Source organism: Xiphophorus maculatus, chromosome 22 (genome assembly GCF_002775205.1).
Source record: "Xiphophorus maculatus strain JP 163 A chromosome 22, X_maculatus-5.0-male, whole genome shotgun sequence".
Taxonomy (NCBI): domain Eukaryota; kingdom Metazoa; phylum Chordata; class Actinopteri; order Cyprinodontiformes; family Poeciliidae; genus Xiphophorus; species Xiphophorus maculatus.
In genome coordinates, this window is record NC_036464.1 from 24,429,164 (window position 1) to 24,455,326 (window position 26,163).

Here is a 26,163-nt window from a genome sequence, read left to right on the forward strand (position 1 = left end):
ATTTTGGGGACTGAAATAGAAATGGAGATAACACATTTACAAAACAACAAATTCAATAAAGAGAAACACTTTTCAAAATCTTTTTCTTTTCCATTTTAATACCTACTAAATTAATTTCTAATCTTTGCAGTTAGCAACATATAGATAAAGATATATTATAACATCGTGAAGTACTTCCAGTAAAAATATCTACTATAAAGGGCAACTATACTAATGTTTACTGTATTTTCGAATGGCTTCCAAGCGGCACAACAGGCTGAAATTTTATAGATAACATCTTTGTTTGCAGATACAAGGAAAAACAAAGAAACAGAACCCAGAATATAAAAAAGTATGTCGGGTGAACGCTTCAACGGTAAACATATTGATATGAAAACAAAAAAAATAGAAACCAGATATTACAGACGTGACTAATTAAAAATGTTCAGAGATCTACCACATTCATCTGTGTTTACAGCTGTTTTTGTTCGTACTTTTAGAAGTGGTGATAAATATAGTTCAATTTCATTAACCAAAATGCTGCTACACACTCACGAGCAGTAGGTGGCAGTATGAACCTTAAAGTTGCTTGCGGTCCCCCTTTATAGAGAAGAAGAAGAACGTTCTTTTTTTTTTTTTTTTTTTTTTTCCTCTCTCTCTGTTTTTTTTAAAACATGCCCAGGGGCTTTGTGAGGTCAGGAGCTTGGAAGTGGAGTCAGAGTGAAACAAAAAGAACCAGTCCCTTTAAATAAACACCGAGAACAATGTGAACGACGAACTGTGCTTCATTTACACCGAACCCGACGTAGTTTGACATACTTTGTGTTAGTCTGTGTTAATATGTGACAGCGAGCTTCAGTGAAGTTATTTAAAACGACTAAAGGCAGGTGAATTTAATCATGTCTTCGCCTAAGTTTAACGCTGGACTTGGAAGTTCTGCTCCGTCAGCTAATGTCGAGGTAAGAGCTCATCTAATGTCGGCCCAGCTGTTCAAATCTTCTGTCGTTTGAACGTCTACAGGTGTTGGCTTGTGATGGGCAGCGAAGACGTTCACACGGTAAACTTTGCTTAGCTGGTGGCTACAAGTTGTGCTTCCGGTTTGTGATCATACTAAACAGCTAATTGACCTGATTTTAAACTTCTGCGTTTAGTTCAGCAAGGAGAGCGATTGTGGCCAACTTTATAGACCAGCGAGACAAACAGGAACGTCGAGTTTTTATTTTGTTTTAAATACTTTGTAAGGAGTATCACGTTTGATTTGCTATGCAAAACATGTAGTGGCGACTATTTAAAGATTTGTATCGCTTTTTCCTGAGTGTATATTAAGTTACATTAAGAAAATTGACAGCAGCAGCGGCTATCATCACCTCCTACACATGTTTCTGTTTGGTTTCGCATTTTAATCTTCTCTCAAGTGAAATTGTGTATCAGGTTTAATTCAATTTAATTGGAGTTGAATGTGTTTGAAGCCCACTTCCGCCACTCGGATAAAAAACAAAAAAATAATACTTATATCTTACAATATTGAGAAACTATATTATGATTCTTAGAACGCCAAAAATATATATATATATATATATATATATATATATATATATATATATATACTGTATATTTCATTAGAGTGATGGAGACGGGCTGTCATAGAAATGGAAACCCATAGTTTTTAGATCACTTATTTTTTCAATATTTTGTTTTCTCGTGATTAATGAAGTTTTGTAGCAGTTGTTTCAAACATATATTCTGTTCACTCTTTTGATTTTTGTATATATTTTATTGCTTTCATTTCTATTTGTACTATTAACGTTTTCAGCATTTGACCATACATTCCTATCATCTTGTCTGTGGCGTTTCATCACCATTCCACTCTGATTAGTTTTAGGGCCTTTTTATTATTATTATTATTATTATTATTATTATTTTTTACAACAAATGTCTAACATAAACACCAGAAACTGCCAATAAAATAAAGCAGGATGAAGGCCTGAGTATAAACTGGAATGTGCCTATAATTGCTGTTTATCAAAGATGTAGGAAAAAAACAAAAACATCCCTTACTGCTTCAGAATCTTGTATTTGGAGTCGGAGATGACTGGAATCTTTTTGTTTTGTGTGAATAGGCCGGACTCGTTTGCAAGGGAGTGAACAACCAGAGCTACATCTGTGAATCTGGCCACTGCTGTGGACAAGCAGAGTGCTGCAGTAACATCTATGAATTGTGGTGTGAGTTAATTTTCTATTTCCCACTTCATTAGTAGGAGAGAGATATCATAAACCAGTAAGCATCTAATAGTATAATTGAGTCCGTGGCATACAGTATAGGTTAAAGCTAGGATTTATTTGCGATGTATGTGTTTTTCTGTCCCAAGACAATCCTGTTATAAATACAGTAATAATGACGTTTCTCTTTCTTCTGTGTTCAAAAAGTAATTCTTTGGCGTTTTCCGCATATACTGGAAAAAGAATGTGACGACTGTTAAAGTGGCATGTTGTACACTTGCTTACTACTACTACTGGTTTTGGTGTAAAGTCACAGTCTTGTGATCTGTCCACACATGTACTCTTAACTTTTTGCCTCTATGAAGCTTCTACAAAAAGCTTTACAAGATTTTATTTTTTTTCCCATCCACTCACTCGAGTACATTACAGCCTGTCGTACATTAGAGAGTCGCTGATTACAGTTTTAGAAGATGAGGCTAATTACCGATGTAAAGTTCTGTCAACGACAGTTTGCAGGATTCAGAGTAGATGTTATAATTATGCAGCTTTTTAACAAATAAATTTAAATTCAGTTGCAAGTTTGAGTTTGTTTAAACACAGAACTCATATTTTTAGCACATTTGAGTACTTGCCTAAAGTTTAGAGTCCTGCCGAAGTTCATTTTATGATGCCATTCCAGTTATGAGCTACACATTAATATGTTTCCTTGGTGCCCTGTGATTTCTCTTTAGGGTTCTGGCTTGTATGGGCTGTAATTATTATCCTGACAGGCTTTTGCGTGTGGCAACACTGGCGGGCCAAGCAGCGTTTCCAGCAGCAGCGCCGGCAGAACGAGATCAACCTGATTGCCTACAGGGAGGTTCACAACAACTCTCAGCTACCCCTCTATCTTCGTAAGTTGTGCACCTAAAACCGCTTGTGGACTTTGTTACCTTTATGTAGAGTAGAGTTTAAAAAGGGCCATCCAGTCATATACTTTAAGTTTTGAACCCAGACAACAGGCCATATGCAAGCGCAAAAAGAAATATTGCATAGGTTTCAGGATTTTATTGAAATTTTAGGCAGTACTAGTGAGAAAGGTAATGTGCCTTGCTTCGTCCAATCTCAACTGCAAAGTGCTGCGTGTTCTCAAGCAACGCTCTGCAGTCCTCCTCGGCCCTGGCTGTTCCTGCACACAGTCGCTGAATCCGCCTTTGGAATGCAAAATGTTTGGATTACAACTCATGAAAACCACAGCCTGGAGATTCTCCACTGCTGACATCATCACAGCATCGACCACTGCTACGCTTTTGCTGTCAGCTTTGTTTTCTATGGAAAACAAAGTTGCACAGAGAATATAAATGATGTCCGTTATGCAGTCAAAGTACTCTTAACACCAAGGCGGACGGACGGATTGATCCCAGTGGGAAAATTGGTTTGCAGCATTGTTTGCAGGCATTTACATATGACATACACACACATACATGACATTAGCCGTGAATTTAAGACATACATATTTAATAGCAACAAAGTTCAATCTCACTAATTTATGGTACCTTTTTATTGTTTAATGATTTAATCACTAATTGTGGTGTGGAAGAAATTTTGTCCTGTTCTTGGGAATGAAGGAAGGCTGTACCGTCGTCCTGAAAGAAGTGACTCAAATGAGGATTTCAAGTAATGTGCATTGGCTGCTACAATCTTGTTTGCCTTCCTCGGAACATGTATATTTTCTCCGTGCTTGGCAGAGTGGTTCCTAAAAGTTTGCTGGCTGTGGTCACTGTACTTCTCAAGGACTTCTTCTTAGCCTCAATAGCATTGCCAAACCAACAGACGTTGCCAAAGGTTAAAATACTCTCAATGAAAGCAGAATAAGACATTACAAGCATTGAATCATTGACTCTAAAAAAACAAAACAGTTTCTTTAAAAAGTGCAGTCTCTGCCGAACCATAGTGCTAATAAGGCCAGCCCAGTAATCCCAGTTTAAATGACAGTCCAGAACCTCGCCCATAGTCTGTCTGAATCTGCTCTTCGTCGATGATTGTTGGGGAAAACAACTGAAGCTTCCTGGATTTCTTAATTTTGTGTTCAGAACAAATTTAAATGTTATGCACCAATTAAAAAAAAAAGCCCAGGACTGGTCCATCTCCTTCTACCTTGTCGTTTAACAAGCTTACCAGGCCTATGTGGTCAGCATATTTAATTAAATGTATATAACTTTTTAGCATGAATCTGCACAAGTACTAACATATGTATCTGTAACACTGTCTTCTGCAGGACTTTTGCCCATTTACCTGCTACCAGCCTATGAAGAGACAGTCACCCGACCAGCAACCCCTCCTCCTCCGTACACACCCCTCCAGTTGGTACCACCGTCCTGTGACCCTCCTGAGGAAGTCTATCGCCCCCACTCGGCCGTCTCCATTCCATGTGACGCTAATGTAGCGCTTAGTGGGACTCCAGAGACGACGCAGTTCTATTCCAGCAGTACCAACGGCCCTAACAAGGACTCGACAGCAGGCCGGTACCGGCGCTTCACTGGGGATTCTGGGATTGAAGTGTGTGAAGGCCAGGAGCATCCATGGGATCAGCATGAGTTTTTTGACAGAGAAGAAACGTTAGAAGAGGAGGGCTTGAGGGGAAAGGATGAGCCAGACGACTGTACTGATCCCCAGACTGCTGAATGGGGTCTTGCTGGTGGACCTGCAGCTGATGACACCCAAACAAAGTCTCCTGGGTGACGAAGTCTGTCTTGTATTTTTGGAATGTTGCACCTTTTGTACTAAGACGTTGGCTCTTTCTGCAGACCTATTTATTCAGGCTGTGGGAATTTGGTTCATAACCTAATAGTCTGATCGCTTGATTTGTACATGAATACTTGAAAATGGTCACTTTTTAGTCTTAATCCACAGGACTATGTGGATTATGAACAGAATGGGCCTTAAAAAGGATAAGGGTTGGTGTAGAACACCAGGTAATAATCCAGTTAGAAGGGAAAAGAAATGCAGCTGTACATTATAGACCAGCTGTAAGCTGATGTGAAGTTAAAGTGTTCCACGGTGGGATTCTGTTTAGGGATTCAGTACGGTTGTTTGAAAGCACTGAGCAGCCTCAACCTGCTGAGTTAGCTACATGATGCACCCATCTGAGATTCCTCACTACATTACCAAAGAGAATGTCAAAGTGTGTGGGGTGACATATTTTACCTTCATTGAGGGGGACATGGATCATGTAGCATTAGATTTTCCAGGATGCATGAAACAACTAAAACATTTTTTTTTCTCCAACACAATCTGAGCCTCACCTTATTATGTGCTGTTTTAAGCTGATTATTGTCTACCTGCTTCAGGAGAAGCACTGAAACTCAGTATGAACAGGGCCAAAATAATGAGTCTTTTCATGTGTACTGTATTTCAGATTTGATCTCAACCATATTTTTTTTTAATAAATGTATTTTTTATTATTTTAAATGTGTTGCTAAAACAATGGCTACACGTCCTCTCCGTGTCTACTTTGTGCTGAATTTCTGCAACTGGTTGTATGAATATTAACAATTTGCAATAAGTGGAAATACCTCCACTTATTGCAAATAACTACCATGGAGTAAAGTTACCACTGACCACAAAGTTTTAACAGAAGATTCTTTTTTTCTTCATGCAAACCCAAAACACTCAATCAGAGGGAGGTTTGTTCTGTTTGGTTCCTGTGCTAGTTTAGTAGTTGCTGTCTCTGAACTGGGCTCTATCATCAAGGTGTATTCAGGTTTTAAAAAGCTACACTTTCAAAACCATTAAAATGTTCCGTCATAGCTAGCCTGCCTGAAAACCAGGCCCTTGTTCTACGCTTTGCTTCGTCCAGAGGATCTGGCCTGTTGGCCATTGAGAAGCGATTGCTTCCTGGAGGCGTGACCTCTGTTGAAGCTTTAAATGTTAGCCAATTGCTAACTTTTCCTGTGACTCGTGTTGCGGCAGTACTATGAAGTTGCCTACTGTAAGTTGCCTGCACTGTAAATTGTTATCCTTCACTGCGAAGATTGAAGTGCCAATACAAACCTGATGGCGGTTGATGTTAATTTAATGTTTTTGGAAGAGTGACCGACACGGACTGAACGACTTCCTTCACTTTCTCTGTAGCCATTGCTAAAACTACAGGGAGACTGCACTTCTAAAATGGTGCAGAAATTCAACTTCATCGTTCAGAACTTCTTCTGATTTCTGATTGGCCCGGTTGAAACTCTACTGGAGGAATCCAAGCAAATGGGGCAGGGGAGAAGCCCAGACTGGGCTGTGAAATGCAGGATTTCCCCCCAGAAAACTTGCTAAGCCCGATGGACTGGGTGTCAAGGCCGTCTACCGGGGTTGTATTAAAAGATGTTAAGTTGACAGAAAATGTAAAAATATTACTGGCTAACGGGAAGACATTGCTAGAGAAATGCCATTTAAACCCACAACTATAGAATCTTAAAAGCAACAAAACAAACCAACAAAAAAGTGCAATTAAAATGAATATTTGCACTTCTGTTTAACCCAAATTAAGTCAGCAGCTCCAGAAGCCGCCAGAAGCCTTTGGGGCCCATAAAGCCTAACATTTTATCAAAGGCCACGGGTATATAAATGTAACTTAGTTAATTGAGATGATCAATGCTGTGAAATTTGTTTTAATGGTTTCAGCATACATGAATTAAAAGATTTTAAATTGTTCAACATTTAAATTTCAGATTTTAAGGAGCTGGAAAGTTTACTTTGTAAAAATTCAAAGAACAATATTCATAGTTAAGATTGTTTTGTTACCACAGCTACAATCTGATACTATGAGTTTAATCTTTGAGTTTGAGCTCTGTTTGTTCACAAATACATCCCAGCAAGCTACAGTTATCACAGATTTCTTTTTAGGTTAGCCAGTTAAACTACTACTTCTCTCCCAAGCTGGTGTGTTTGGACAAACCAGGACAGATTTCCAGGTCCTCATGGGCAGTAAGCTCCATAAGGTCCAAGCAGAATATAGCTGCAGTGTTGTGTGCTTTTAAAATTTTAATGCTTTCTGTCTGCATATAAGTATTTTTGCTTATTCAAAACATTTCTAATACATTTGTTGCAAATACTTCACAATAAAGGGTTTAAAAAAATACTTTTTTTTCTCAATTGCTCAATTCTGAGAGCTATTGGACCACTTTACCACACACCTTACTAACGTACCCGTTGGAATAATAAATATTAACTTGATGACATTGTATGTTAGTCATACAACGTCGAGGCCATGGGTTAACATCCTAAAAATGTTTTATATTTATATGTGTAAAATAAATCAACGTTTGTTGCAAAGTGCTCCACCAGAAGTACAATATGTGAACATTTTGGGTTATGTTGAAAGATGATTTCTTCCTCTGTCTGCTGCAATGTCTGACTTGTTGAAAGAGGACAAATAATTAGACATTTTGATTCATAAATAAATGTCCTGAGGAGGAAGAAAACATGTATGTTTAAAAATATTTTTAGTCAAAAATCTGCCTTGCCCAAATGAGGCCTACCGGACGACCGCTCCAAGATGGCCGCCGTATTTCCTGTTGTTGTCCTGTGTTTTCTCCCGTACGGCAGATGGTAGCATGCTGAAACGACAGGAAGAGCAGGGGCTATTGGTTTAGATCGGCTAGAAGAACAATCCGCATGCTTTTCTGTACATCTACAGACTGATAAATGTGCTGCTCCTGTAGCTCAGTAACTCTTGGTGTCTCACATGACCGTCTCAGGACTCAGTTGTGAATCAGAGCGTCCTTCCGGACGGTCCAATCACAGCGCAGACCTCCCGGAGCTCGCGACCACTGCGCACGCTCCTCCCACAGTCGCTGTCCAAGTTAACGTAGAGACGGTAAGTGGCGTTTTTAGTCGAGTATTTCTTCATTTCTTTCCGTTTTAAAGAGCTTTATTCATGTTGTTCTTCCGGCTCTGACGTCCCGTGCCAACGTTGAACGTGTTTGACTGCTGGCTTCTCTCGGACACCTCCAGCTGCCTGCGAGCCTCAGTGTCGCAATGCGATTTTAAAAGAACCAACACGGCTATGTTTGCACACCGTTTACTTGCTCAGCCCACTCCAGCTTTGTCGTACTTTCTAATGCGTCCGGATTTTAGGAAATAATTGTCTGGTTGTGACCCGGTTTTAAACAGAGGCAAATATAAAATATCGCATGACATCTGCAGCTGTGAGGCCACCTTCCTGCTTCTGCAGGAATTAAGAGAGCAAGCAGCTTGGTTCATCGCGCTTTAAATATCTAATCATTTGCCAATAAGAGCGCTGCTATAAAGGCAGTTTGCTGCTCTGGAGCATACAGGTGTGTGTCAACGTTATACACCAGTAACTCGTATGTAATCAGCATCTGCAAAACTATTGCAAACCAATTGATTCCACCTGAAAGAGCTCACCAACATGGGCCACTGCACCTGCACCTGCACCAGTCTCAGAGTTGGGTTGCAACTAGTGAAATTTGCTCAATTGCATTTACTTGAATAACTCTTTTTTTCTTTAAAATGTAGCCTTAGGAGTATTTTTATTATGCTGTACATTTTGCTTTCACTTGACTAATTTTATTATGAAGTATTGTTACTCTTGAGTAAAATTTCTGGATTCTCTAACCACTGTGAGTAACTCCTTTGAATGAAAAACAAACATGTTTTAACCAAAACTTCACCAGACACAGACACACGCTTGCAGTTTTTCATTAAGTTCTTTATTGAAAGAAACTGAAAAGTTACTTACTGCAGCTTTAAAGCATGTATAATATTTGATGTATCCTTGTTCATTAGACGTTGTATTTGCCTACTTACAATGCGTACAATGCTACTTACAATACATGAAAAGAACAAAGATTATACTTCATATTCACAGGCAAACGTCCTCCATTATCTTTTTGAAAAATTTCACAGAAAAATCTAGATTCAGGAACACTGTCGCAGTCTCAGACTCCTGTTTTTGTCCCTCGAAACCGATCGGCCTGATTCTAACTCTAATGAGCAAACCGTTTCACTGCAGGAACATTTTTAACGTTAAAGATGACGACTTCGTGGAGTGACCGTCTGCAGAACTGTGCTGAACTTCCGGCCAACATGGACGGCATTGCAATGAAGAAGTATCGACGCGAAGCTCACCACAGGTACAGTCACACCTGCATTTCAGTTCTTTACCCAGATATGGTCCTGGAGCAGTTATGACACCACAGTAGAGTTGTCAAAATAATCGATATCTTAACATATGTGATACTAGAAAAATTAATTGTCCAAAGCTACTTAGGTGCATCAAAATCAATATGAACTGAGCCATTTCTAATTATTTGTCTAAATTGTGGCACTTCTTTCAGCAGCAGTGCTGCAATAACAGTCACTCAGCCCCTCCCCACAGCCACTACCCTGATCAAAACAAAGACTGCTGCAAGTTTTAAACTCTGAAACATCGCAACGACATCTGGGAAAAACATGAGCGACTCTTTTTATATGAACAGCGTTGTTTGGAGATACTTCCCCCATGAATGCTACAAGCTAATGCTGTAACACCGATGTTTGAGATAGGATCGCCCCCCCTGTGAAATATGGAATCATACCATATTTGGCTGATGGATGTTGCATTTCGTATTGAACCGATACCGATTGTTCCGTGTTTCTATACATTCCTGATAGACACGCCTATTACACACACATCAACACTAAGAGTAACAATAATGACCAGAATAAAACACGCAGAACGGTACGATTGGAAGCTGTTGTCACGGTTGCCCAGAGACGGACACTACGCGGCCGAGGCCAGATGCTGTCATCCCTTTGTCTTCTTAAAATGTCCTCGATCCGATTATCCCTAGAAGCAAAAAGTCTTAGAAAAGTGCAGACGTGAGTGGGAAGACGCACGTCCCAGGCTAGACATTTTCAGTGAGGATGAATACAGGTAATTCTTTTTAAAATGTGTCGGCGATATTCAGTGGCGCGCGGTGGGCTGTATGGTATCAGACAGAATGGATAAGGAGAGGATCACGTCAGAACCTAGTAGAACCTAGTAGAACCAGACATCAGAGTCTCTTCGTTCCTCAATCACCTCCTAAAACCAATATATCACAGAACATTTTATGATCGATTCAGTTTCTTATTGTGCTACTAGTAGACTACTATGGTGGGATTATTTGCTTATGTTGAGTTTGGAGGATGCGTTTTGTCATATATAATAGTATTAGCCAATATAGTAAAAATGGCAATTTAAATAACAAATCATACTAATAGATGAACAGTAAATAAATAAATATTGTGATGAAAAAGTGATTATTTTTTCTACATTACAATTTGTTGGCGCTTTCTGTGTAGAAAATGAAGATATCTTTTATAAATACAGGGTTTTGTAACTATTATCTTATTAATGTGGTTTGCCAGTTTGGATAATATTGACTCCCTATCAAGCTATAACAATGAAGGAAAAACATGCTAACAAAAATGCACCAGACACAAACCTTCTGCCCATGGGCAGTTCTAGACAGGAGCCGACACAGGTGGCTACATGGCCTACTTCTATATTTCAAATACTGTCCTGTTTCTGGTTTCATTCTTTTTTTAACTTTCCCCCATGAAAAAACACTGGAACCAGCCTCTGAACCCAACTCCTTATTTGTATAAATATTTTGGTATTAATCTGTAAAATACCAGAATTTGCACAGAACTTACTGTTGACTGTCTGATATGAATTTAAAATATTAAATTTTTACACTTGATTACTTAAAGCTTAATCTACTAATACCTAACATGTTGAAGTTTTACTACTCTGACTGGAGCACAATTTGTAGGTACTCTAACCCACCTCTGTAATGATTGCACCATTGATTTTTTTTGTTGTTGTTTTATTGCTGTTTTTACAAAAAACAGCCATGAAATAAAGTGTTCCACTTCTGCATTGGTGTGCATCAAGTCATGTGACTTATTTGCAGTCACATGACTTTAAATAAGTCACATGACTCAGGCTTAACCCCTGAGTCAAACTCCACATTTAACTCGGGGGTAACTTGACTCAGAATTGAATTAACCTGGTTGATATCTCCTGGTCTGAAACCAGAAACTCTGAGTGTCACAGAGCGGCGTAGGTCAGTGAAGCAGTAATAAACACTCTGGTCGACATAAGCTAATAATTCACAGGTCCCACACCACTCAAAGAAAATTTTTTAAAAATGGGTTTTACCAAGTCCGACATCTGCACACAATGCACTTTGAACAGCATCGGCAACTATTTTCATGCCATTTGGACCTGCACACCTGTTCAACTCTTCTGGATATCCGTAACCGAAAAAACTCTTTACCCTTTTGGGCTGCAGAGTCCCAGAGTTTCATGTGGTGATCACATTGAAATGGAACATTTTCCAGATAAATAAATGCAAAGATCCACTTCTTGTTTCTCCAACTATTGCCAAGAAAATAATACTTCTCAATTGGAAATAAAAAAAAAAAAAAGCTCGCTACGTATTAACATCTGGACAAACCTTCTTGCACATCTGGCAAGCATCACGTTTAGGTAGAAAGATAATGTAGCTGTATCTACTAATATTTCCAACTCATTTTTGGAATCCCTCAAAATAGATGTGACACCTGGGGGTGATGCCGCGCACGTTCCAAAAATCTAAAGCTAAAATATCTATAATGACTCAATAAAGTCACTTTTATCCATATATTTTTCAATGAAGTTCTTATTAATCAATTTATTAAATCGCTGTTTCTCTGAATCAGCTTAACCTCACACACAAACACATACATTCACAGTATATTTTGCACTGAATCAGTCAAATGGATTTTTTTGTTTGTTTTTTGATAAATATTGAATATTACTTCAATTATTATTGTTACTGGGGGGTTTTTTTTACCCTGTTATTACTATAACTATTAATGATATGACATAATAATCTTAGCTTGAGCATTTCATCCTTTGGCCACTGAGGAGTGTGGGGTGTTGGGAAATTATCAGTGTGCGGTGCAAGTCCTCTCTTCACTGTGCTCCATTGTGCCTACTGTTAGCCAACTAATCATATCACTGATGATAGAGTATTCAACTTTTTATTATTATTTTCTTTCCTTGACATCATGAACAATCCTGAGAAATTGTTGCTTTAAAGTTTTTTTTTTTCCTTTGCCAGTTAAAATCTCTTTGAAAGGCTTCGAGAGCATTTCTGCTTCGTTGAGCCTCAGCAAAGCTTTTAGGTGTGTCGTGTTGCAATCACAGCAAACTGCGTGTTAACTAATAGAGGAGGCGTTTCACTGTCACCGCAAACAGACCAACTCATAGAGCTACGCTGCTTCACTTATTGTTTCCCTTTTTTCTGCGTGTTACAATAAATACAATTATTATTTATTATCCCTGTTGAGGAGTAAAAAATTCAGGTGTGTTAGCAGCAGCAGAGTGACACAAAAATTGAAGTGGAAAGAAACACATGACTATAACAATTATAGTCAAGAAGAAGAAAATAAGAGACCAGAGCAGGGACAAATGTACAATGTTGAAAATAATTATATAGTTATAAAAAAATGCATAGTCAAATTGCAGTGTATATTTGTGCTGAAATAACAATCTTTTTACAAGAATATGGAAAACTGATAATAAAGCAGGCATGTAAATGGTTAGTCTAACAGCTTCTGGGAAGAAGGGTTTGCAATAATGCTTCTTTGTGCACATGAGATGCGGCATCCTGCCACTGAAGGAGTTGTCCAGTTCAGTAACAGCTTCACACACGAGGTGGCAGACATTGTGAACACGTGTTCACAAAATATGCATTCAACTAAAGAGCTCCTCAGCTAATGCTACAGAGGCACTCCGTACTTTCACCTTTCACTTAAAATGAATCAAATGTCTTAACAACTCCAAGGCACTTTTGCAAACAGGTTGTGACCAGCACAATATGTCACAGTAACATGGTGATATCTGTTTCACTAATGCTACACGCTAATGGTAGCTCGTTCATTTCAAGACGAGCGTAAATTTTTACCTTCAGTTTGGCAAATAGTGATGCGTGCTGCTCCCCTAGATGTGCTGCCATGTTTGATGTGTGGCCTCCTCTGGCTGACACTGTCCATAAGCACATTTTGCACATAGGGCAACCTTCTTCTTCCAAATTGCTGTCTGTCTCATTGTGGTAGCCGAAGTATTCCCATATAGCGGACTTAATTTTTTTAGGCAGGATGGGCAGGGGGGTAAGAGGGGAACATGCAGAGCTAGTAGTAATGGAGGGGTGCATGACTTAGGGGTCGCATGGGTTAGAATGCTTCTACCGCATTCCTGTTGGTACAAGCAACAGGAATGCTAACATCATTCCTGTATAAGCAGTCTGATGAATTTTCCGTCATCAGCTTGACGAAAAATTTGAGTTGTTTTGAAACCGCGACTTTCTGTCATCAGACCCTAATATTCTCGATAGTATTGTTTGAAAGACATTTTACAATTGTGAATTTTTCAGACTCAGATAAATCTCCCTTTTTTTTTGACCCGTTTTACCTGGAGAAATAATTCTGCACATCTTGGCGTATTTAAATGGCCTTCATAGGCTACATCCTTCCTCATTGCACAAATACACCAGAAAATCGCCTGATCTACTTGTCTCCGTATATCTGACTATTTTTTTCATTCTCATTTTTGACAACGTCATTTGTGCAGTGTGAGCATCTACTGCCGCCAGCTGGCTAAAATGTTATATAAATACCACGTTCATTACAGTTCGTATATACTAGGCAAAAATTATCACAATCTAAAAAAAAAAAATCATCACAAACATTACAATAACATTATGTTTGGGATATGTTGTACATGCAGCACAAATTTTTTATGCTAAATGTTCATACTTTTAATTGTGGAGTTATGAAACATTTACATAAAGAAATTTGAAAAGTCAGACCTGAAGGAAAACTGGACGTGATCGACTGCTGATAGCCTTGCAAGTTCATCTTTAATGATTGCTATGCTTTCTAATCTTTTGGAGTGTATTTAGTGAAATTATTACAAAAAAAAAAGCAAATACAGGGAATCATGCGAAAGAGCATATTTCCATTTTAACTGAGTAGTTTTGCCAATCTGAAATTAAGAATTTGTATTTCCTTTTTTTTATTTTTTATAAAGAAACTGCTTCTACTCTTTTGAACTTAAAGGCCTGTCAGAATGATTGCATATTAACATTATTTGAGTTGATGAGGAACAAATCAACCTGTATTGATTTGAACTTTCTGTATTTAACATTAGTGGCTTCAGGCATATCTAATCTCTCTGGTTTATGCATATTGTCACATGACCTACATGTATTTTCTATTACAAAGCTTTCCGAGGGATCTGGCTCATCCTGCAATGAGGTACGCATTCCTTCTGTTTTTGAAGCACACTGTGATGACTGGTATTATGATTTCCATGATATGACATAACTCTTCATAATGCTTTCATAAAATGTCATCAGTACTGACACAACTCCCAGTAAGTGGTCCATGTGAGTGTTGTGTATTCTAAATGGTGTTACAGATTATCTGACTCTGTGTGGCAGTAGAAGAGGCGAGTGTCTCAACAACAGACTTGTAGAAGATCTGCAGTCAGTGATAAGATGAGGGACATCAATTGCTGTAACATTTATCACCTTGTAGACGTCTTTATACCTCTGGAACTGTAAAGTCCCAGTAAAATACATTTAAGTTTATGGGCATTATGTGACAATGCGTCTAGGAGTGAACAGTTGCACAAGGCACTATGTGTAGCAGCTCTGACTTGGTGTCCCTGTTGCTCTGAACAGATGTATTCCATACCAAAGTGATTATGGGTAAATTAGCATGTTTTCAGGCTCACTTATGAAACAGCGTCAGTCATCTTAATTTTTTCAACTCTCCAGTTTGTTTTGATAAAAAGTGTCTCATGCTCCCTCTGGGTAAAGTGTATCTTCATCATCCCAGTAACATCCTAATGTTGCCATGTAACAACTTGAAATTATTTGTATCTGTCTGAATGTGTAGTGCATGTCTGTCCGTGCTTATAGGTGTGTTTCTGGGAGAATTCTTTTATTTTTGCGATGGCCTGCTTTTGCAACTCACTGTGTCTTTTTATCAGTTGTTTACCTAGGAGTCGCTTGGAGGGAATCAGAAAAGTGGACAATTAAAAAAAAAAAAAAATAGAATTGTTCTTAATTGTTACTAGATTCGTGTCATTGCAGGGTGTTTGTCAATCGAAGCTTGGCCATGGAAAAAATCAAGTGCTTTGGATTTGACATGGATTATACTCTTGCTGGTAAGTACAGTATAACCCTAATTTAAATCAAAAGTCATTTGAAGGTTTCTGAGAAAACAACTTTGGTAAAAGTTCTGTAAATAAATCCTAATAGCATCTCAGAATGCGTTCTCTTTCTTTAATGGAAGAATTTGGTTTTGGTTCAAATTCTATTTCATCATTTGAATACTTCTATCTTTCCTCTGTATACAGTACTTTTAGGGAAATGGTTTCTTATTTAAAAACAGAATTGAATTTTTTGTTGGCATTTTTACGTATTTTTAATATAGTATGAACTTAAGTGGTTCAGACATTGTGTTATGCTGTGAAGATCATTCTGCCTCCCTTCCTGTGCAGTGTATAAATCTCCAGAGTACGAGTCACTGGGATTTGACTTGACCGTTGAGCGTCTGGTATCCATCGGTTACCCCCAAGAGTTGCTCAACTTTGTCTATGATCCCTCCTTCCCCACCAGGTGGGTTCCTCTCGGCGTCTTGTTTGGTTTTCTGACTCAGTCGTTGTTGCAGAGATTGACTTTCTCACCTTCACTCCTCTGTCTGCATCACCTCAGAGGTCTGGTGTTTGACACCATGTTTGGCAACCTGCTAAAAGTGGATGCCTATGGGAACATTCTGGTGTGTGCACACGGGTTCAACTTCTTGAGGGGGTGAGCTTCACATGCTGACATCTCTCCTTATTCCACCTCATAGTGAGACACTGAGGTTCTAATCACAACCATGCAGCAGACGGATTTGTTTAATGTCTCACTAGAGCTTATGCATTATGTTTGGCTAGCACCAGTAGGCCTGTCGCAATAACAAGTTTTGCTGGACGATAAATTGTGCGAGAAGTTATTGCGATAAACAATAATATTCTTTTGAGACCATTCTTAAGTAATATAGAGGTAACAGCAAAATAATAATGCGAGAACACGTTATAAAAGATTAGTCAACTTTACATTGTAGTGGACATTTAACACTGGAACTGGAAGACATTTTAAATATCAAAAATATCAAATATCAAAAATAAATGACCAAAGCTATACATAAAATGAATTTTGAAGTATTTGTAAGCAAAATTCTCCTTCAAAAAAGGATAAGTTGAGACCAAAGCACCAAACTGAAGTCTTTTATCATCCAGTTTTTGGTAGAAAGAGAGATAAAAAAGATGAACGATAAATCATGCCAATGGAAATTGTTGACTTTGTTTTAATTTATCGTACGATTAATTGATTTATTGATTATTGTGACAGGCCTGAGCACCAGCATGTAAAAGGCTCATTCAAGCCCACACACTGAGCGCCTGGATAAAAGCAGCTAACTTGTTGTTTCTGTGCACAGACCTGAGATCAGAGAGATGTATCCCAACAAATTCATCCAGCGTGGAGATACTGACCGCTTCTACATCCTGAACACACTCTTTAACCTGCCAGGTGAGTATTAGCTCCATTTACATCTCCATTCTAAAACGAAACATGACTGTTCACTCTAAAGACCTGGCTACATTTGGGTGAAACTAACCAGAATTATTTCTTACTCTGTACCTAAGAAGTTAAGGGGAAAATACAGTAATAGCTTCAGATTGGCTGGTCAAATATTTGGAAAATGAAAAAAAAATAATGATAATTAAAGCTGCAAGCAGCCTCAAACAATCAAACGACCCTCTGGTCTTCAACACCGCCACCCCAGTGCCATAGTCAATGTTCTCACGCCATTCACACACTTAGCGAATCGGAATATTTTGCCCACATGCTTTGATGCAGAAAAAACTATCAAGGTGGAAAAACATCCACAGTTCAGGTCCACCATAGGTATGGAGTCGACACAGCCAAAAAACCTTTGGTCATGCCAGTCATGTATTTTGTGGCAAAGCAAATTTGATATAATGCTGTATAATCAGACTGTTCATTTTGTTTTCCTCCACAGAAACGTACCTCTTCGCTTGTTTGGTGGATTTCTTTACCAACTGTCCCAGATATGCAAGGTGCACACACATGCTCTGTTTCAGCCCATGGAGGTTATTCCAGTGTTTTAGAGCTGACCAAGTAAAGGATTTCCAGTTTTCCTGTATTTCCTGTTCTGCTTTCCTTTTTTCATTATTAGTTCCTTCAGAGGGCTCTTAGACTGAGCATAAATTGTAACAAAAACAGCAACAAGAAACCAGGACATAAGCTTTGAAAGATCTTTAAAAGAAATAGTCATCAAGACAAATTTTCAAAAAACGACTAGAAAGACTGACCGCTTCGAAGGACCCCCCCCCCAAAAAAAATTGTTGGTAGAATGTTGAGTAAATGACCAACTTTACTCATTGAAGAAAATGCTCTGTGAACTTTTCTGTAGTTGTGAATCTGGCTTCAAAGACGGCGACCTCTTCATGTCGTACAAGAGCATGTTCCAGGACGTGAGAGATGCTGTGGACTGGGTTCACTTCAAGGTAAACCCTGTTCTTGTTCCTTAATAACGCCTTGGCTTCAGCTTTCCCTTTGTTCACGCTCTCTGTTGGCTCTCACCTGATTTTCACAGGGATCCTTGAAAGAGAAGACGGTTGAGAACCTGGAGAAGTATGTGGTAAAGGATGTAAGTGGACTCAGCTTTCTATGAAAGCTAGCCTCTGACTGTAAAGAACTCTTGGATTTGACTTGTGTTGTTGGTTTTTGTGGACAGCCGAAGCTCCCTCTGCTCCTCAGCCGCATGAACGAAGTGGCTAAAGTATTTCTGGCCACTAACAGTGACTATAAATACACTGAGGTACGTTTGTTCTTCCTTCATGATTAACTTGTGTAGTTCTATTATTTCTTATTTTTCCTGTGCACCTCCCACAGCAACACTCACTACTCATCAATTTCACTCACACTCCCGAAGAATCCAGTCCATACTGATGATGTGCTGATTGACTGTGATTAAACTGTGAGGCCGATTGTGTTCAAAGTTTGAGGAATGGGTTTTAAATTTATCCTGGGTTGATTGGTGAAGGTGAAGTCATAAAAACACCATGTTGTGTTTTTGCCTCAAACTCAGAGCAGGAATGTACAGAGGCCATTCATTAGAAATAAAAGCGTGACAAATATCAATCTTTGGGTAATAAGTCTATGCAATATGCAAGTTTTGTCATTTTGGTGAAATCGATCAACAGTGATGTTGCCACTTCAACAAGAGGAGCAGCTGTGAGCAGGCTGATGAGGCTCTGATCCCAACATGATCCCTGCTAGCAGAATAACAGCAGGAGGTGTATTTTGGTTGTACCATCTGGGATAAATCTGCTCCGAGGTTTTATTTTCTGAGACCATTTATATTTATTCTGTTTTCATTGGTGTTAAAAGCATATCTCCTATCTTCTTGCAGAAAATCATGACCTACCTGTTTGACTTTCCTCATGGACCAAAGGTGCGTCGAGTTTATCGGGTTCCCGACTAGAATCAGAATCATGACCGTCGGGACATTTTGTTAAGACAAAGCATTATGCAGAGCTCTTCCTCATGCTTGTGCTGTTCCTGCAGCCGGGAACACCTCACCGGCCCTGGCACTCCTACTTTGGCCTGATCCTGGTAGACGCCCGCAAGCCCGTGTTCTTTGCGGAAGGTACAGTTCTGCGGCAAGTCGACACTGTAAGTGTGTGCTATGAGACAAACTTCTAAGTTATGGAACAAAATCATTTGCTGTTCGGACAGATTTGAAAATATTTTCTCCTTTTGTGTGTTAGCATTTTACGGAAAACTCAGCAGGCTTATAATAATACGCTGTAGCTCTGATCTCTTCCAGTCCCAATAAAGCCTCTGAATTCACTCGACAGCATTTCATCCAGAAACAAGAAAACAAGCCTAAGCATACCTTCTCCAAGCAAACAGTAATTTTCTAATGGCTAAGACAGTCACCTGATTTAGATCCAGCTGATCATGTCTGCTTTGTCCTGAAGGGACAAATAAATAGTAGCTGAAGATGGATGCAGATCATCATCACCACTGAGGACCATTTTTTAAGTCGTGATTCTGTGTAGGGAAGCTACAAAGCAGAGTTAGCTATAATTTACGCCTACCACCTTTCCCCAAACATGACGGCGTCCTGTAATGAGAGGGGCCGTATACAAACTATGCGCCTTAATCATGTCTAAATTATTTTCAGTCATCATAGCGGGAAGTTGAATCCAGCCGTTGAATGTCGTGTTCTCTGAAAGTGTGTGACGAAGCTGTGGATTGTTTCAGACCACGGGTCGACTGAAGATCGGCACCTACACCGGACCGCTCCAGCACGGCATCGTGTACTCTGGAGGTAAATGTTCCAATGGGTATGGGTTTGTAAGTGATCCCCTCAGTAATTATTGAATAAAAGACAAAAATCATCGGCGCCTTTTGCAAAAGTATTTACGCCCCTTAAACCTTTGCTCAATTTGTCACGTTACAAACCAACTTTCATCTGTTTTATTGGGATTTCATAAGAAAGACCAGCATTGGTAGTAGTGCATTACTGCGAAGTTGAAGGAACGTGGCACAGTTTTCAAAATGCTGTACTTATAAAACTCTCAAAATTATTTCATATTTTTATTAAATTCTTCAATTGGACTTTTTCCACCAAATAAGTTCCAGACCTTAATCATGGCTGATTTCAGTGCCAGTTTTTCACTGGTTCTAGTAAAAAACCAGTTTGTTTTTCCAACACCAAAGAGCAAAGTCAAGAGACATGTAATTTTAAAAATTTAATTCAGGCCTCCCATCTGTGTTGGGGTTTTTTTGGTTTTATTTTGTTTTTTTGTTTTCGCTGTGCTTCCGTAAATGTGAAAGATGAATAGCTGTCATTATCCCAGTATCCACATATGTATTGCATTGCAGTTGAAACTCCCATGTTGTGGCTGTATAGACAGTCTAAGAAGCTCTGGATCTGCTGCTCCTTAGAGTGCAGCAGGCGGTCTTTGATCAGACCTTCTAATACTCCCTTCACTTTCTCTCTCAGGATCCTCAGACATCGTTTGCGACTTGCTGGGTGCTAAAGGAAAGGACATCGTCTACATTGGAGACCACATTTTTGGAGACATTCTCAAGTCCAAGAAGCGCCAGGGCTGGAGAACGTTCCTGGTCATACCTGAGCTGGCCCAGGAGCTTCATGTGTGGACTGACAAGAGCGGTGAGAGGCTTCAGCATCACATTTAAAAGGGACCTGTCTGTTTTTAGGTAATATGTCATGGAAAAAGGACAAAGCTGAAGAGTCAGTAACACACACACGGACAAATATTGCTGGTACCCCTCGGTTAATGAAAGAAAACCCCACAATGGTGACAGAAATAACTTGAATCTAATAAAGGTAATAATGAATAAAAATTCAATGAAAATGAACAAATGGAAGTCAGACATTGCTTTTCATACATGCGTCAAAAGAATTATAAAAAAATACAATTATTTTATTTTTATATATATATGTGTCAGTAGTATTTTTTATAACTACTGAAGGTAACATAGTTACTTGATTGTGCTATAAAATGACACCATGCGGATGGAAAATGTTGTACTGCCCCTTTAGTGCGTCAAGCCGGCTCCAGAATAATAAATCTGAACGGCGGCCACACATCCGTTGTCATGAGTTTCTTTGTAAAGCGGTAACTTTTCAGGAATGTGGTTCAAATATTCATGCGTAGCCTGACAGACGTGATCAAAACGTAGCTCAGATTTACTTTCAAACCGTTAAGTAATTATTACCCACCTGCTTTTTGCAAGTGCAAGTGTGTCAGTAGTGACAGAATACATGGCTGGTCAAATATTTGGAAGATTAAAAAAGTATAATAACAATAATAATAATAAAGTAGAAGATACAAGAAGAACCTCGTAATTGTAGCATATTAAAATGATAACATTGAAAGGCTGCCACAGACTATATTGGCTGCGGGTTCCACAAAATGCTCGGGCAAAATGATGTCTGAGTGGGAGAGATGAGCACAGTTTCACACACAGCTCTGTAGTTAAACATTGTTCTTCAGCTGCTCCACGGAAGCTGACTCATCATTGTTGTTTTCTCTCCAGCCATCTTTGAGGAACTTCAGTCACTTGACTGCTTTCTCGCAGATCTTTACAAGTAAGGTCCTGGGTTTTTTTTTTGTTTTTTTTCTCTTAATATATGTGTTGTGTAGTAATGGATTCTTACAACATATCCTTTGACACATACTTACAGGATGTGCTTTTCTTCTATTATACTTCAACTATTGACAAAGAAGCGTGATCATAGTAAGGGTTCTGCATGATCACGACGTGATCATGCAGAACCCTTACTTTAACTAGACAGGTGATCCCCCCCATGTTTATATCCTCAGGCATTTGGACAGCAGTAGTAATGAAAGACCTGACATCAGCTCACTGCAGAGGCGCATCAAGGTAATACCTTATGAAAGATAACCAAAACAAATAAAAATATGAACAAAAGTCTAAAAAAATGAACAAATTGCAACTAACTTAACAGAGCAACTCGAACAGGCTGCCACCATGAGCGCCACCGTTCTAGAAATAGAAATGGAATTTAAACCACGTGGTTTTTGTTATCGACCAACACAGTCAACTTTATTCAAATTTGTTTAAAAAGTTTTCAGTCTATGGAAACCCAGTAGATTGTACCGAGTCATTGACTTGCAGCACTCATTTCCCACTGCAATGAGATATTTTCTCGACATGGTACAGCCGCCATTTTGGTAAAAATCAATGGATGTTTGAATTTTTTTTCTGGATTTCTTTGCTTTCATCATCACAACCTGATGATGCCGCATGCACTGCATCCGGAAGGCATTCGCAACTTTGGTAGAATTTGTTGAGGAAAGAGATTAATTGAATGCGTTTTTTAAAATAAAGCTGTTGCATACCGAAATGTGGAAAGATAAAACGCTGTGGATACTTTGCATGCTATCTTATGCAAATTGTGACTGTTCTCTTTGGTCAACATGTTGTCGACAGAAAGTAACCCATGACATGGACATGTGCTACGGCATGATGGGAAGTCTATTTCGCAGTGGATCCCGGCAGACACTGTTTGCCTCCCAGGTGATGCGATACGCCGACCTGTACGCGGCCTCTTTCATCAACCTGCTCTACTACCCCTTCAGCTATCTGTTCAGGGCTGCACATGTGCTGGTGAGTTTGTTATTGCTTCATTTTAGATCCGAACTTCTCAGTGTTTACATCTGGCTAATTGTGGGACTATTTGGTAATCTTTTATGTTCCTTGCGGCTTATCCAGCAATACTATATGTAGTTACTTGAACTGGCCATCAGAGGTGCCTTCACATGTTTCAGATGAGAGCGAGGTGCTAAAGCTAATGGAGTTGTGTTGCAGACATCATCACAGAAACAGGATTATGTGGTAAATGTGGTTTACTGGTCTAAATAGACATTTAAGGGTTTAATAATACTATGATAATACTACTATAATATAATATCTCCTGATAATGTGGGCATGTTTTGCACTAAATGGAGCCTGAACTGCTCTGCATATGAATAAATATGCAGAGCAGTTCAGCTCTGTATATCCATACTGATGTATAACTATTATACTATACAAGGTTTCCTCCAGAAAACTTGCTGAGCCCGGTTGTTGGGCCCATGACAGTCATTCATCCAGCGACCCGTTGGGTTTTTGAGTTAAAAAATGTTTAAAGTTGACAGGAAATTTGAAAATATCACTTGATAATTATGTGTTATTGAAAGATTGGAAGATTAATACCTGAACCCCAACTATAAAGTCTTAAAAAATGCAAACAATTAAAAAAAACCTTAAATAATCGATGGTTAGCCTGGTGGGAACACAAGTAAAGTCTGGTGACCCGCCAGGCTTATAATACACTGCTATGATATAGTATAATATTATACTATAATACAATAATATAGTATTGTACTATATTATAATATAACACTATGTATTATATATAGTACTTCATATATTATAATAACCTTAACCCCTAACCCTATATAATAAATGGCCCTGTCCAAGTCCAGACCGAAACCAGATTGAACAGATACCCAGTATAGTATAACCCTTTCATTCAGTTGGCTGAGAGCTTGCCAGGCGACAGTACTTTTTCTTTTCCAAATGTCAGCAGAAAAGTATTCGCAAGCAAGCAGAGAGGTTTGCAAGCAGAGATTTGATCCGAGCAGAGACAAGTTTTGAATGTGAGGAGAAAAGTTTGAGAGAACACAGCGATTATTTGACAGAGAGCAGGAGTTTTGAGTACAACCATTACAAGCTTTGAGAAGAAAGACATGAAGTCCTGCTTTCAAAATGAAAAATGTAAGCACAAGTATTAAAAGTTTTGAGAACAAAAGACATGAAATCCTGTCCTCAGACTGAAAATGTGTGCTCTCGAATTATGGCAGAAAAACTCCCCCATAGATATGGACGAACATCAGGCAACTGGGCAGAAACATGTTTCTGCAATCCTCAATGATTTAAAGGCCATTTGCCAATTCCCACCACTCCGCTGTGGAACGGACTCTGCAGGAGTTACACGCCAATGAGCGTTTAATGCCAAAACACGCTGGATAAGGTTGGATGACGAGTCGCCAGCTCTCTGCCTGAGCTCTGCTTCTGTGTCTCGTTGTCCAGATGCCTCACGAGTCGACGGTGGAGCACTCGCACGTCAACCTGATAGACACGGAGTCGCCGCTCGCCACCCGCAACCGCCGAGACTTTGACGTCAAAGAAATGGAGATCAAGCGGCACCAGCTCACTCGATCCATCAGCGAGATCCAGCCGCCTCACCTGTTCCCACAGGCTCCACAGGAGATCACCCACTGCCACGACGAGGATGACGACGAGGAGGAGGAAGAGGAGGAGGAGGAGTGAAAGGAAGCAGATAGTCGATTGTTCAAAGCGTAACGTTTTTGTCTAACTTTCAAGCGGCTGATTGGATATTAAGCTTTAGAAAATCACGTCCAGGTTTGCTGGTTTGACCAGGATCATGAAGCCAGTTTGGATCTAGTTGTTCTTAACAAAGGATTCAGGCATGAACGGTGTGTGTGTGTTTGCATGTGTGTGTGTGTGTGTGTGTGTCGGGGGGTCCTGCTGGTTTCTGCCCAGCCGTCAGCTTCTCCACTCAGTCGGAGCTCTTTTGCTTACTGCCATTTTGCTCTTTTGTTTTTGTTTTGTTTTCCTGCAGCTTTATGCACAAGACTGTCAGTCTGTACATGAAGGCAAAGAAGAAGCTTTAAACTATGTGCTCATTTAAATATGTGGCAGATTTACAAATTGTATTATGTAAAAGGCAGACCAATCAACCACACCATTAAAACCATCGCAACTGCTGGACTGTCATATAAGTGCTGGTGATGGACATCTTTATCAGTCTGAGGGTTTTCATCTCGTGGGCGGTTAGTGTAACAAAACATTTGTGTAAAAACATAAAAAAACAAAAACTTTATGTACTCGTAAAAGCTCCAGGCAGAGACCTGAGCAGCTTTGAGCCAGTTGTTAAATGGTTGAACGGCAGAACATGTTACCAGCTCCCACTTCCTCACAAGCTGCTGCTGTTACCACATCTCAAACCACGTCAGATGGTCAGGATGTGGTCAGATTGTGCAGCTGTAGAGAGAAGCCTGTAAACATCGTCAACTAATTCTGCAGAGGTACTGTGGGTTTTGCTGGATGGACTGATTCAATATTCTAGCTTAGACCAACTTTAACAAGTTGGTCTAAATACCCCTTCAGTTAACCAAAGATTTACTCGTCAGAATAATCTGAATCTTGTGGGTCAAATTTCAGTTTCCCTTTTTTGACTGATTTGAGTCTGTTCCTCATCTAGATCCACGGTACGACAAGAACACAGACCAGCCTTCAGAGGTGGTTTTTTTGTTTTGTTTTTTGTCTTCCTGCTGTGAGAAGTTATTAGAAGAAGAGAGACCACAGCGTTCCTTCCTCTAACTTTCTTCATGTACACCTGCCTGTTTAGAAAATGGCTCACATTGAGTCTTTTTCCCTCAGCAACAAAGTTCAGTAGCACTTTATTTGACAGGATGTGCATAAGGCTGACATAACATCTGTAATGAACATGAATGTCTTTATGAATGTATGACTGTTGTCATGAAGCGTCATTTGGTAAATAATGACACTTTTAATGCAAAGTTGCTCTAAAGGTTGCATTAAAAGTCCATTAAAAGTGCCAACTTTGCATTATTTTGTAAATAGTGACACTTCAGTGCAAAGTTGGCACTTTTAATGGACTTTTAATGCAACTTTTAGAGCGACTTTGCATTAAAAGTGTCATTATTTACTGAATGACACTTCATGACAACAGTCATAAACACTATTAATAAAGACTCCTTCATGTTCATAACAGATGTTACGTCGTGTCTATAACAGTGTCATGTCAGCCTTATGCACACCCCGTCAAATAAAGTGTTCATACTCATTGTGTTATCATCCTGATTTTGTTGTTCTACTCCTAGCCGACATGATGGGTTTACTTGTTGTAAAAATCTTTTTTTAAACAATCTCACATCATCTCTGTTGTCTGCGTGATTTAAGCATTTGGATTTGTTTCGCTTAAAAATCCAATCTTTATGGGAATTTGATTTTTTTGTTGTTGTTATTGTTCCCTGTGTAAAAATATTGAATTGTAGTCCGAATTTTTGGATATTAGACTGTAAAACAAAGAATAGGAAATCCTGCAGCCATGAACAGCTGAGCTGATGTGACAATTTAGCTATTAATTATTTTGGCCAGTAGAGGCCAAATTAACTCCTACACATCAGAGCATTTGCTCCTTCAGTCAGGAGGATTACATGAACTG

At 39.2% G+C, this 26,163-nt stretch overlaps 2 protein-coding genes across 3 annotated transcripts; both read left to right on the forward strand.

The window, feature by feature from the left end:
• Window positions 1–638: 638 nt before the first annotated feature.
• Window positions 639–6,887, forward strand: LOC102232559 (WW domain binding protein 1 like). Its single transcript, XM_023327179.1, has 4 exons — window positions 639–938; window positions 2,100–2,202; window positions 2,931–3,092; window positions 4,457–6,887. Exons 1-4 carry the CDS (start codon window positions 879–881, stop codon window positions 4,918–4,920), a joined length of 789 nt encoding a protein of 262 aa, XP_023182947.1. The 5' UTR covers window positions 639–878; the 3' UTR covers window positions 4,921–6,887.
• A 1,060-nt stretch (window positions 6,888–7,947) lies between these two features.
• Window positions 7,948–25,282, forward strand: LOC102232732 (cytosolic purine 5'-nucleotidase). Of its 2 annotated transcripts, XM_005806569.2 has the most exons (19): window positions 7,948–8,044; window positions 9,203–9,323; window positions 14,488–14,520; window positions 15,363–15,436; window positions 15,773–15,890; window positions 15,987–16,082; window positions 16,756–16,847; window positions 17,341–17,398; window positions 17,755–17,848; window positions 17,938–17,991; window positions 18,079–18,162; window positions 18,757–18,798; window positions 18,912–19,019; window positions 19,614–19,680; window positions 20,359–20,529; window positions 21,420–21,471; window positions 21,707–21,767; window positions 22,338–22,514; window positions 23,982–25,282. In XM_005806569.2, the coding sequence occupies exons 2-19, from the start codon at window positions 9,223–9,225 to the stop codon at window positions 24,219–24,221; spliced, it is 1,722 nt and encodes a 573-aa protein (XP_005806626.1). In that variant the 5' UTR covers window positions 7,948–8,044; window positions 9,203–9,222; the 3' UTR covers window positions 24,222–25,282. The 2 variants fall into 2 exon arrangements, with proteins under 2 accessions (XP_005806626.1, XP_023182946.1); XM_023327178.1 differs by lacking the exon at window positions 14,488–14,520 and having other exon boundaries at window positions 7,949–8,044.
• Window positions 25,283–26,163: the final 881 nt, after the last annotated feature.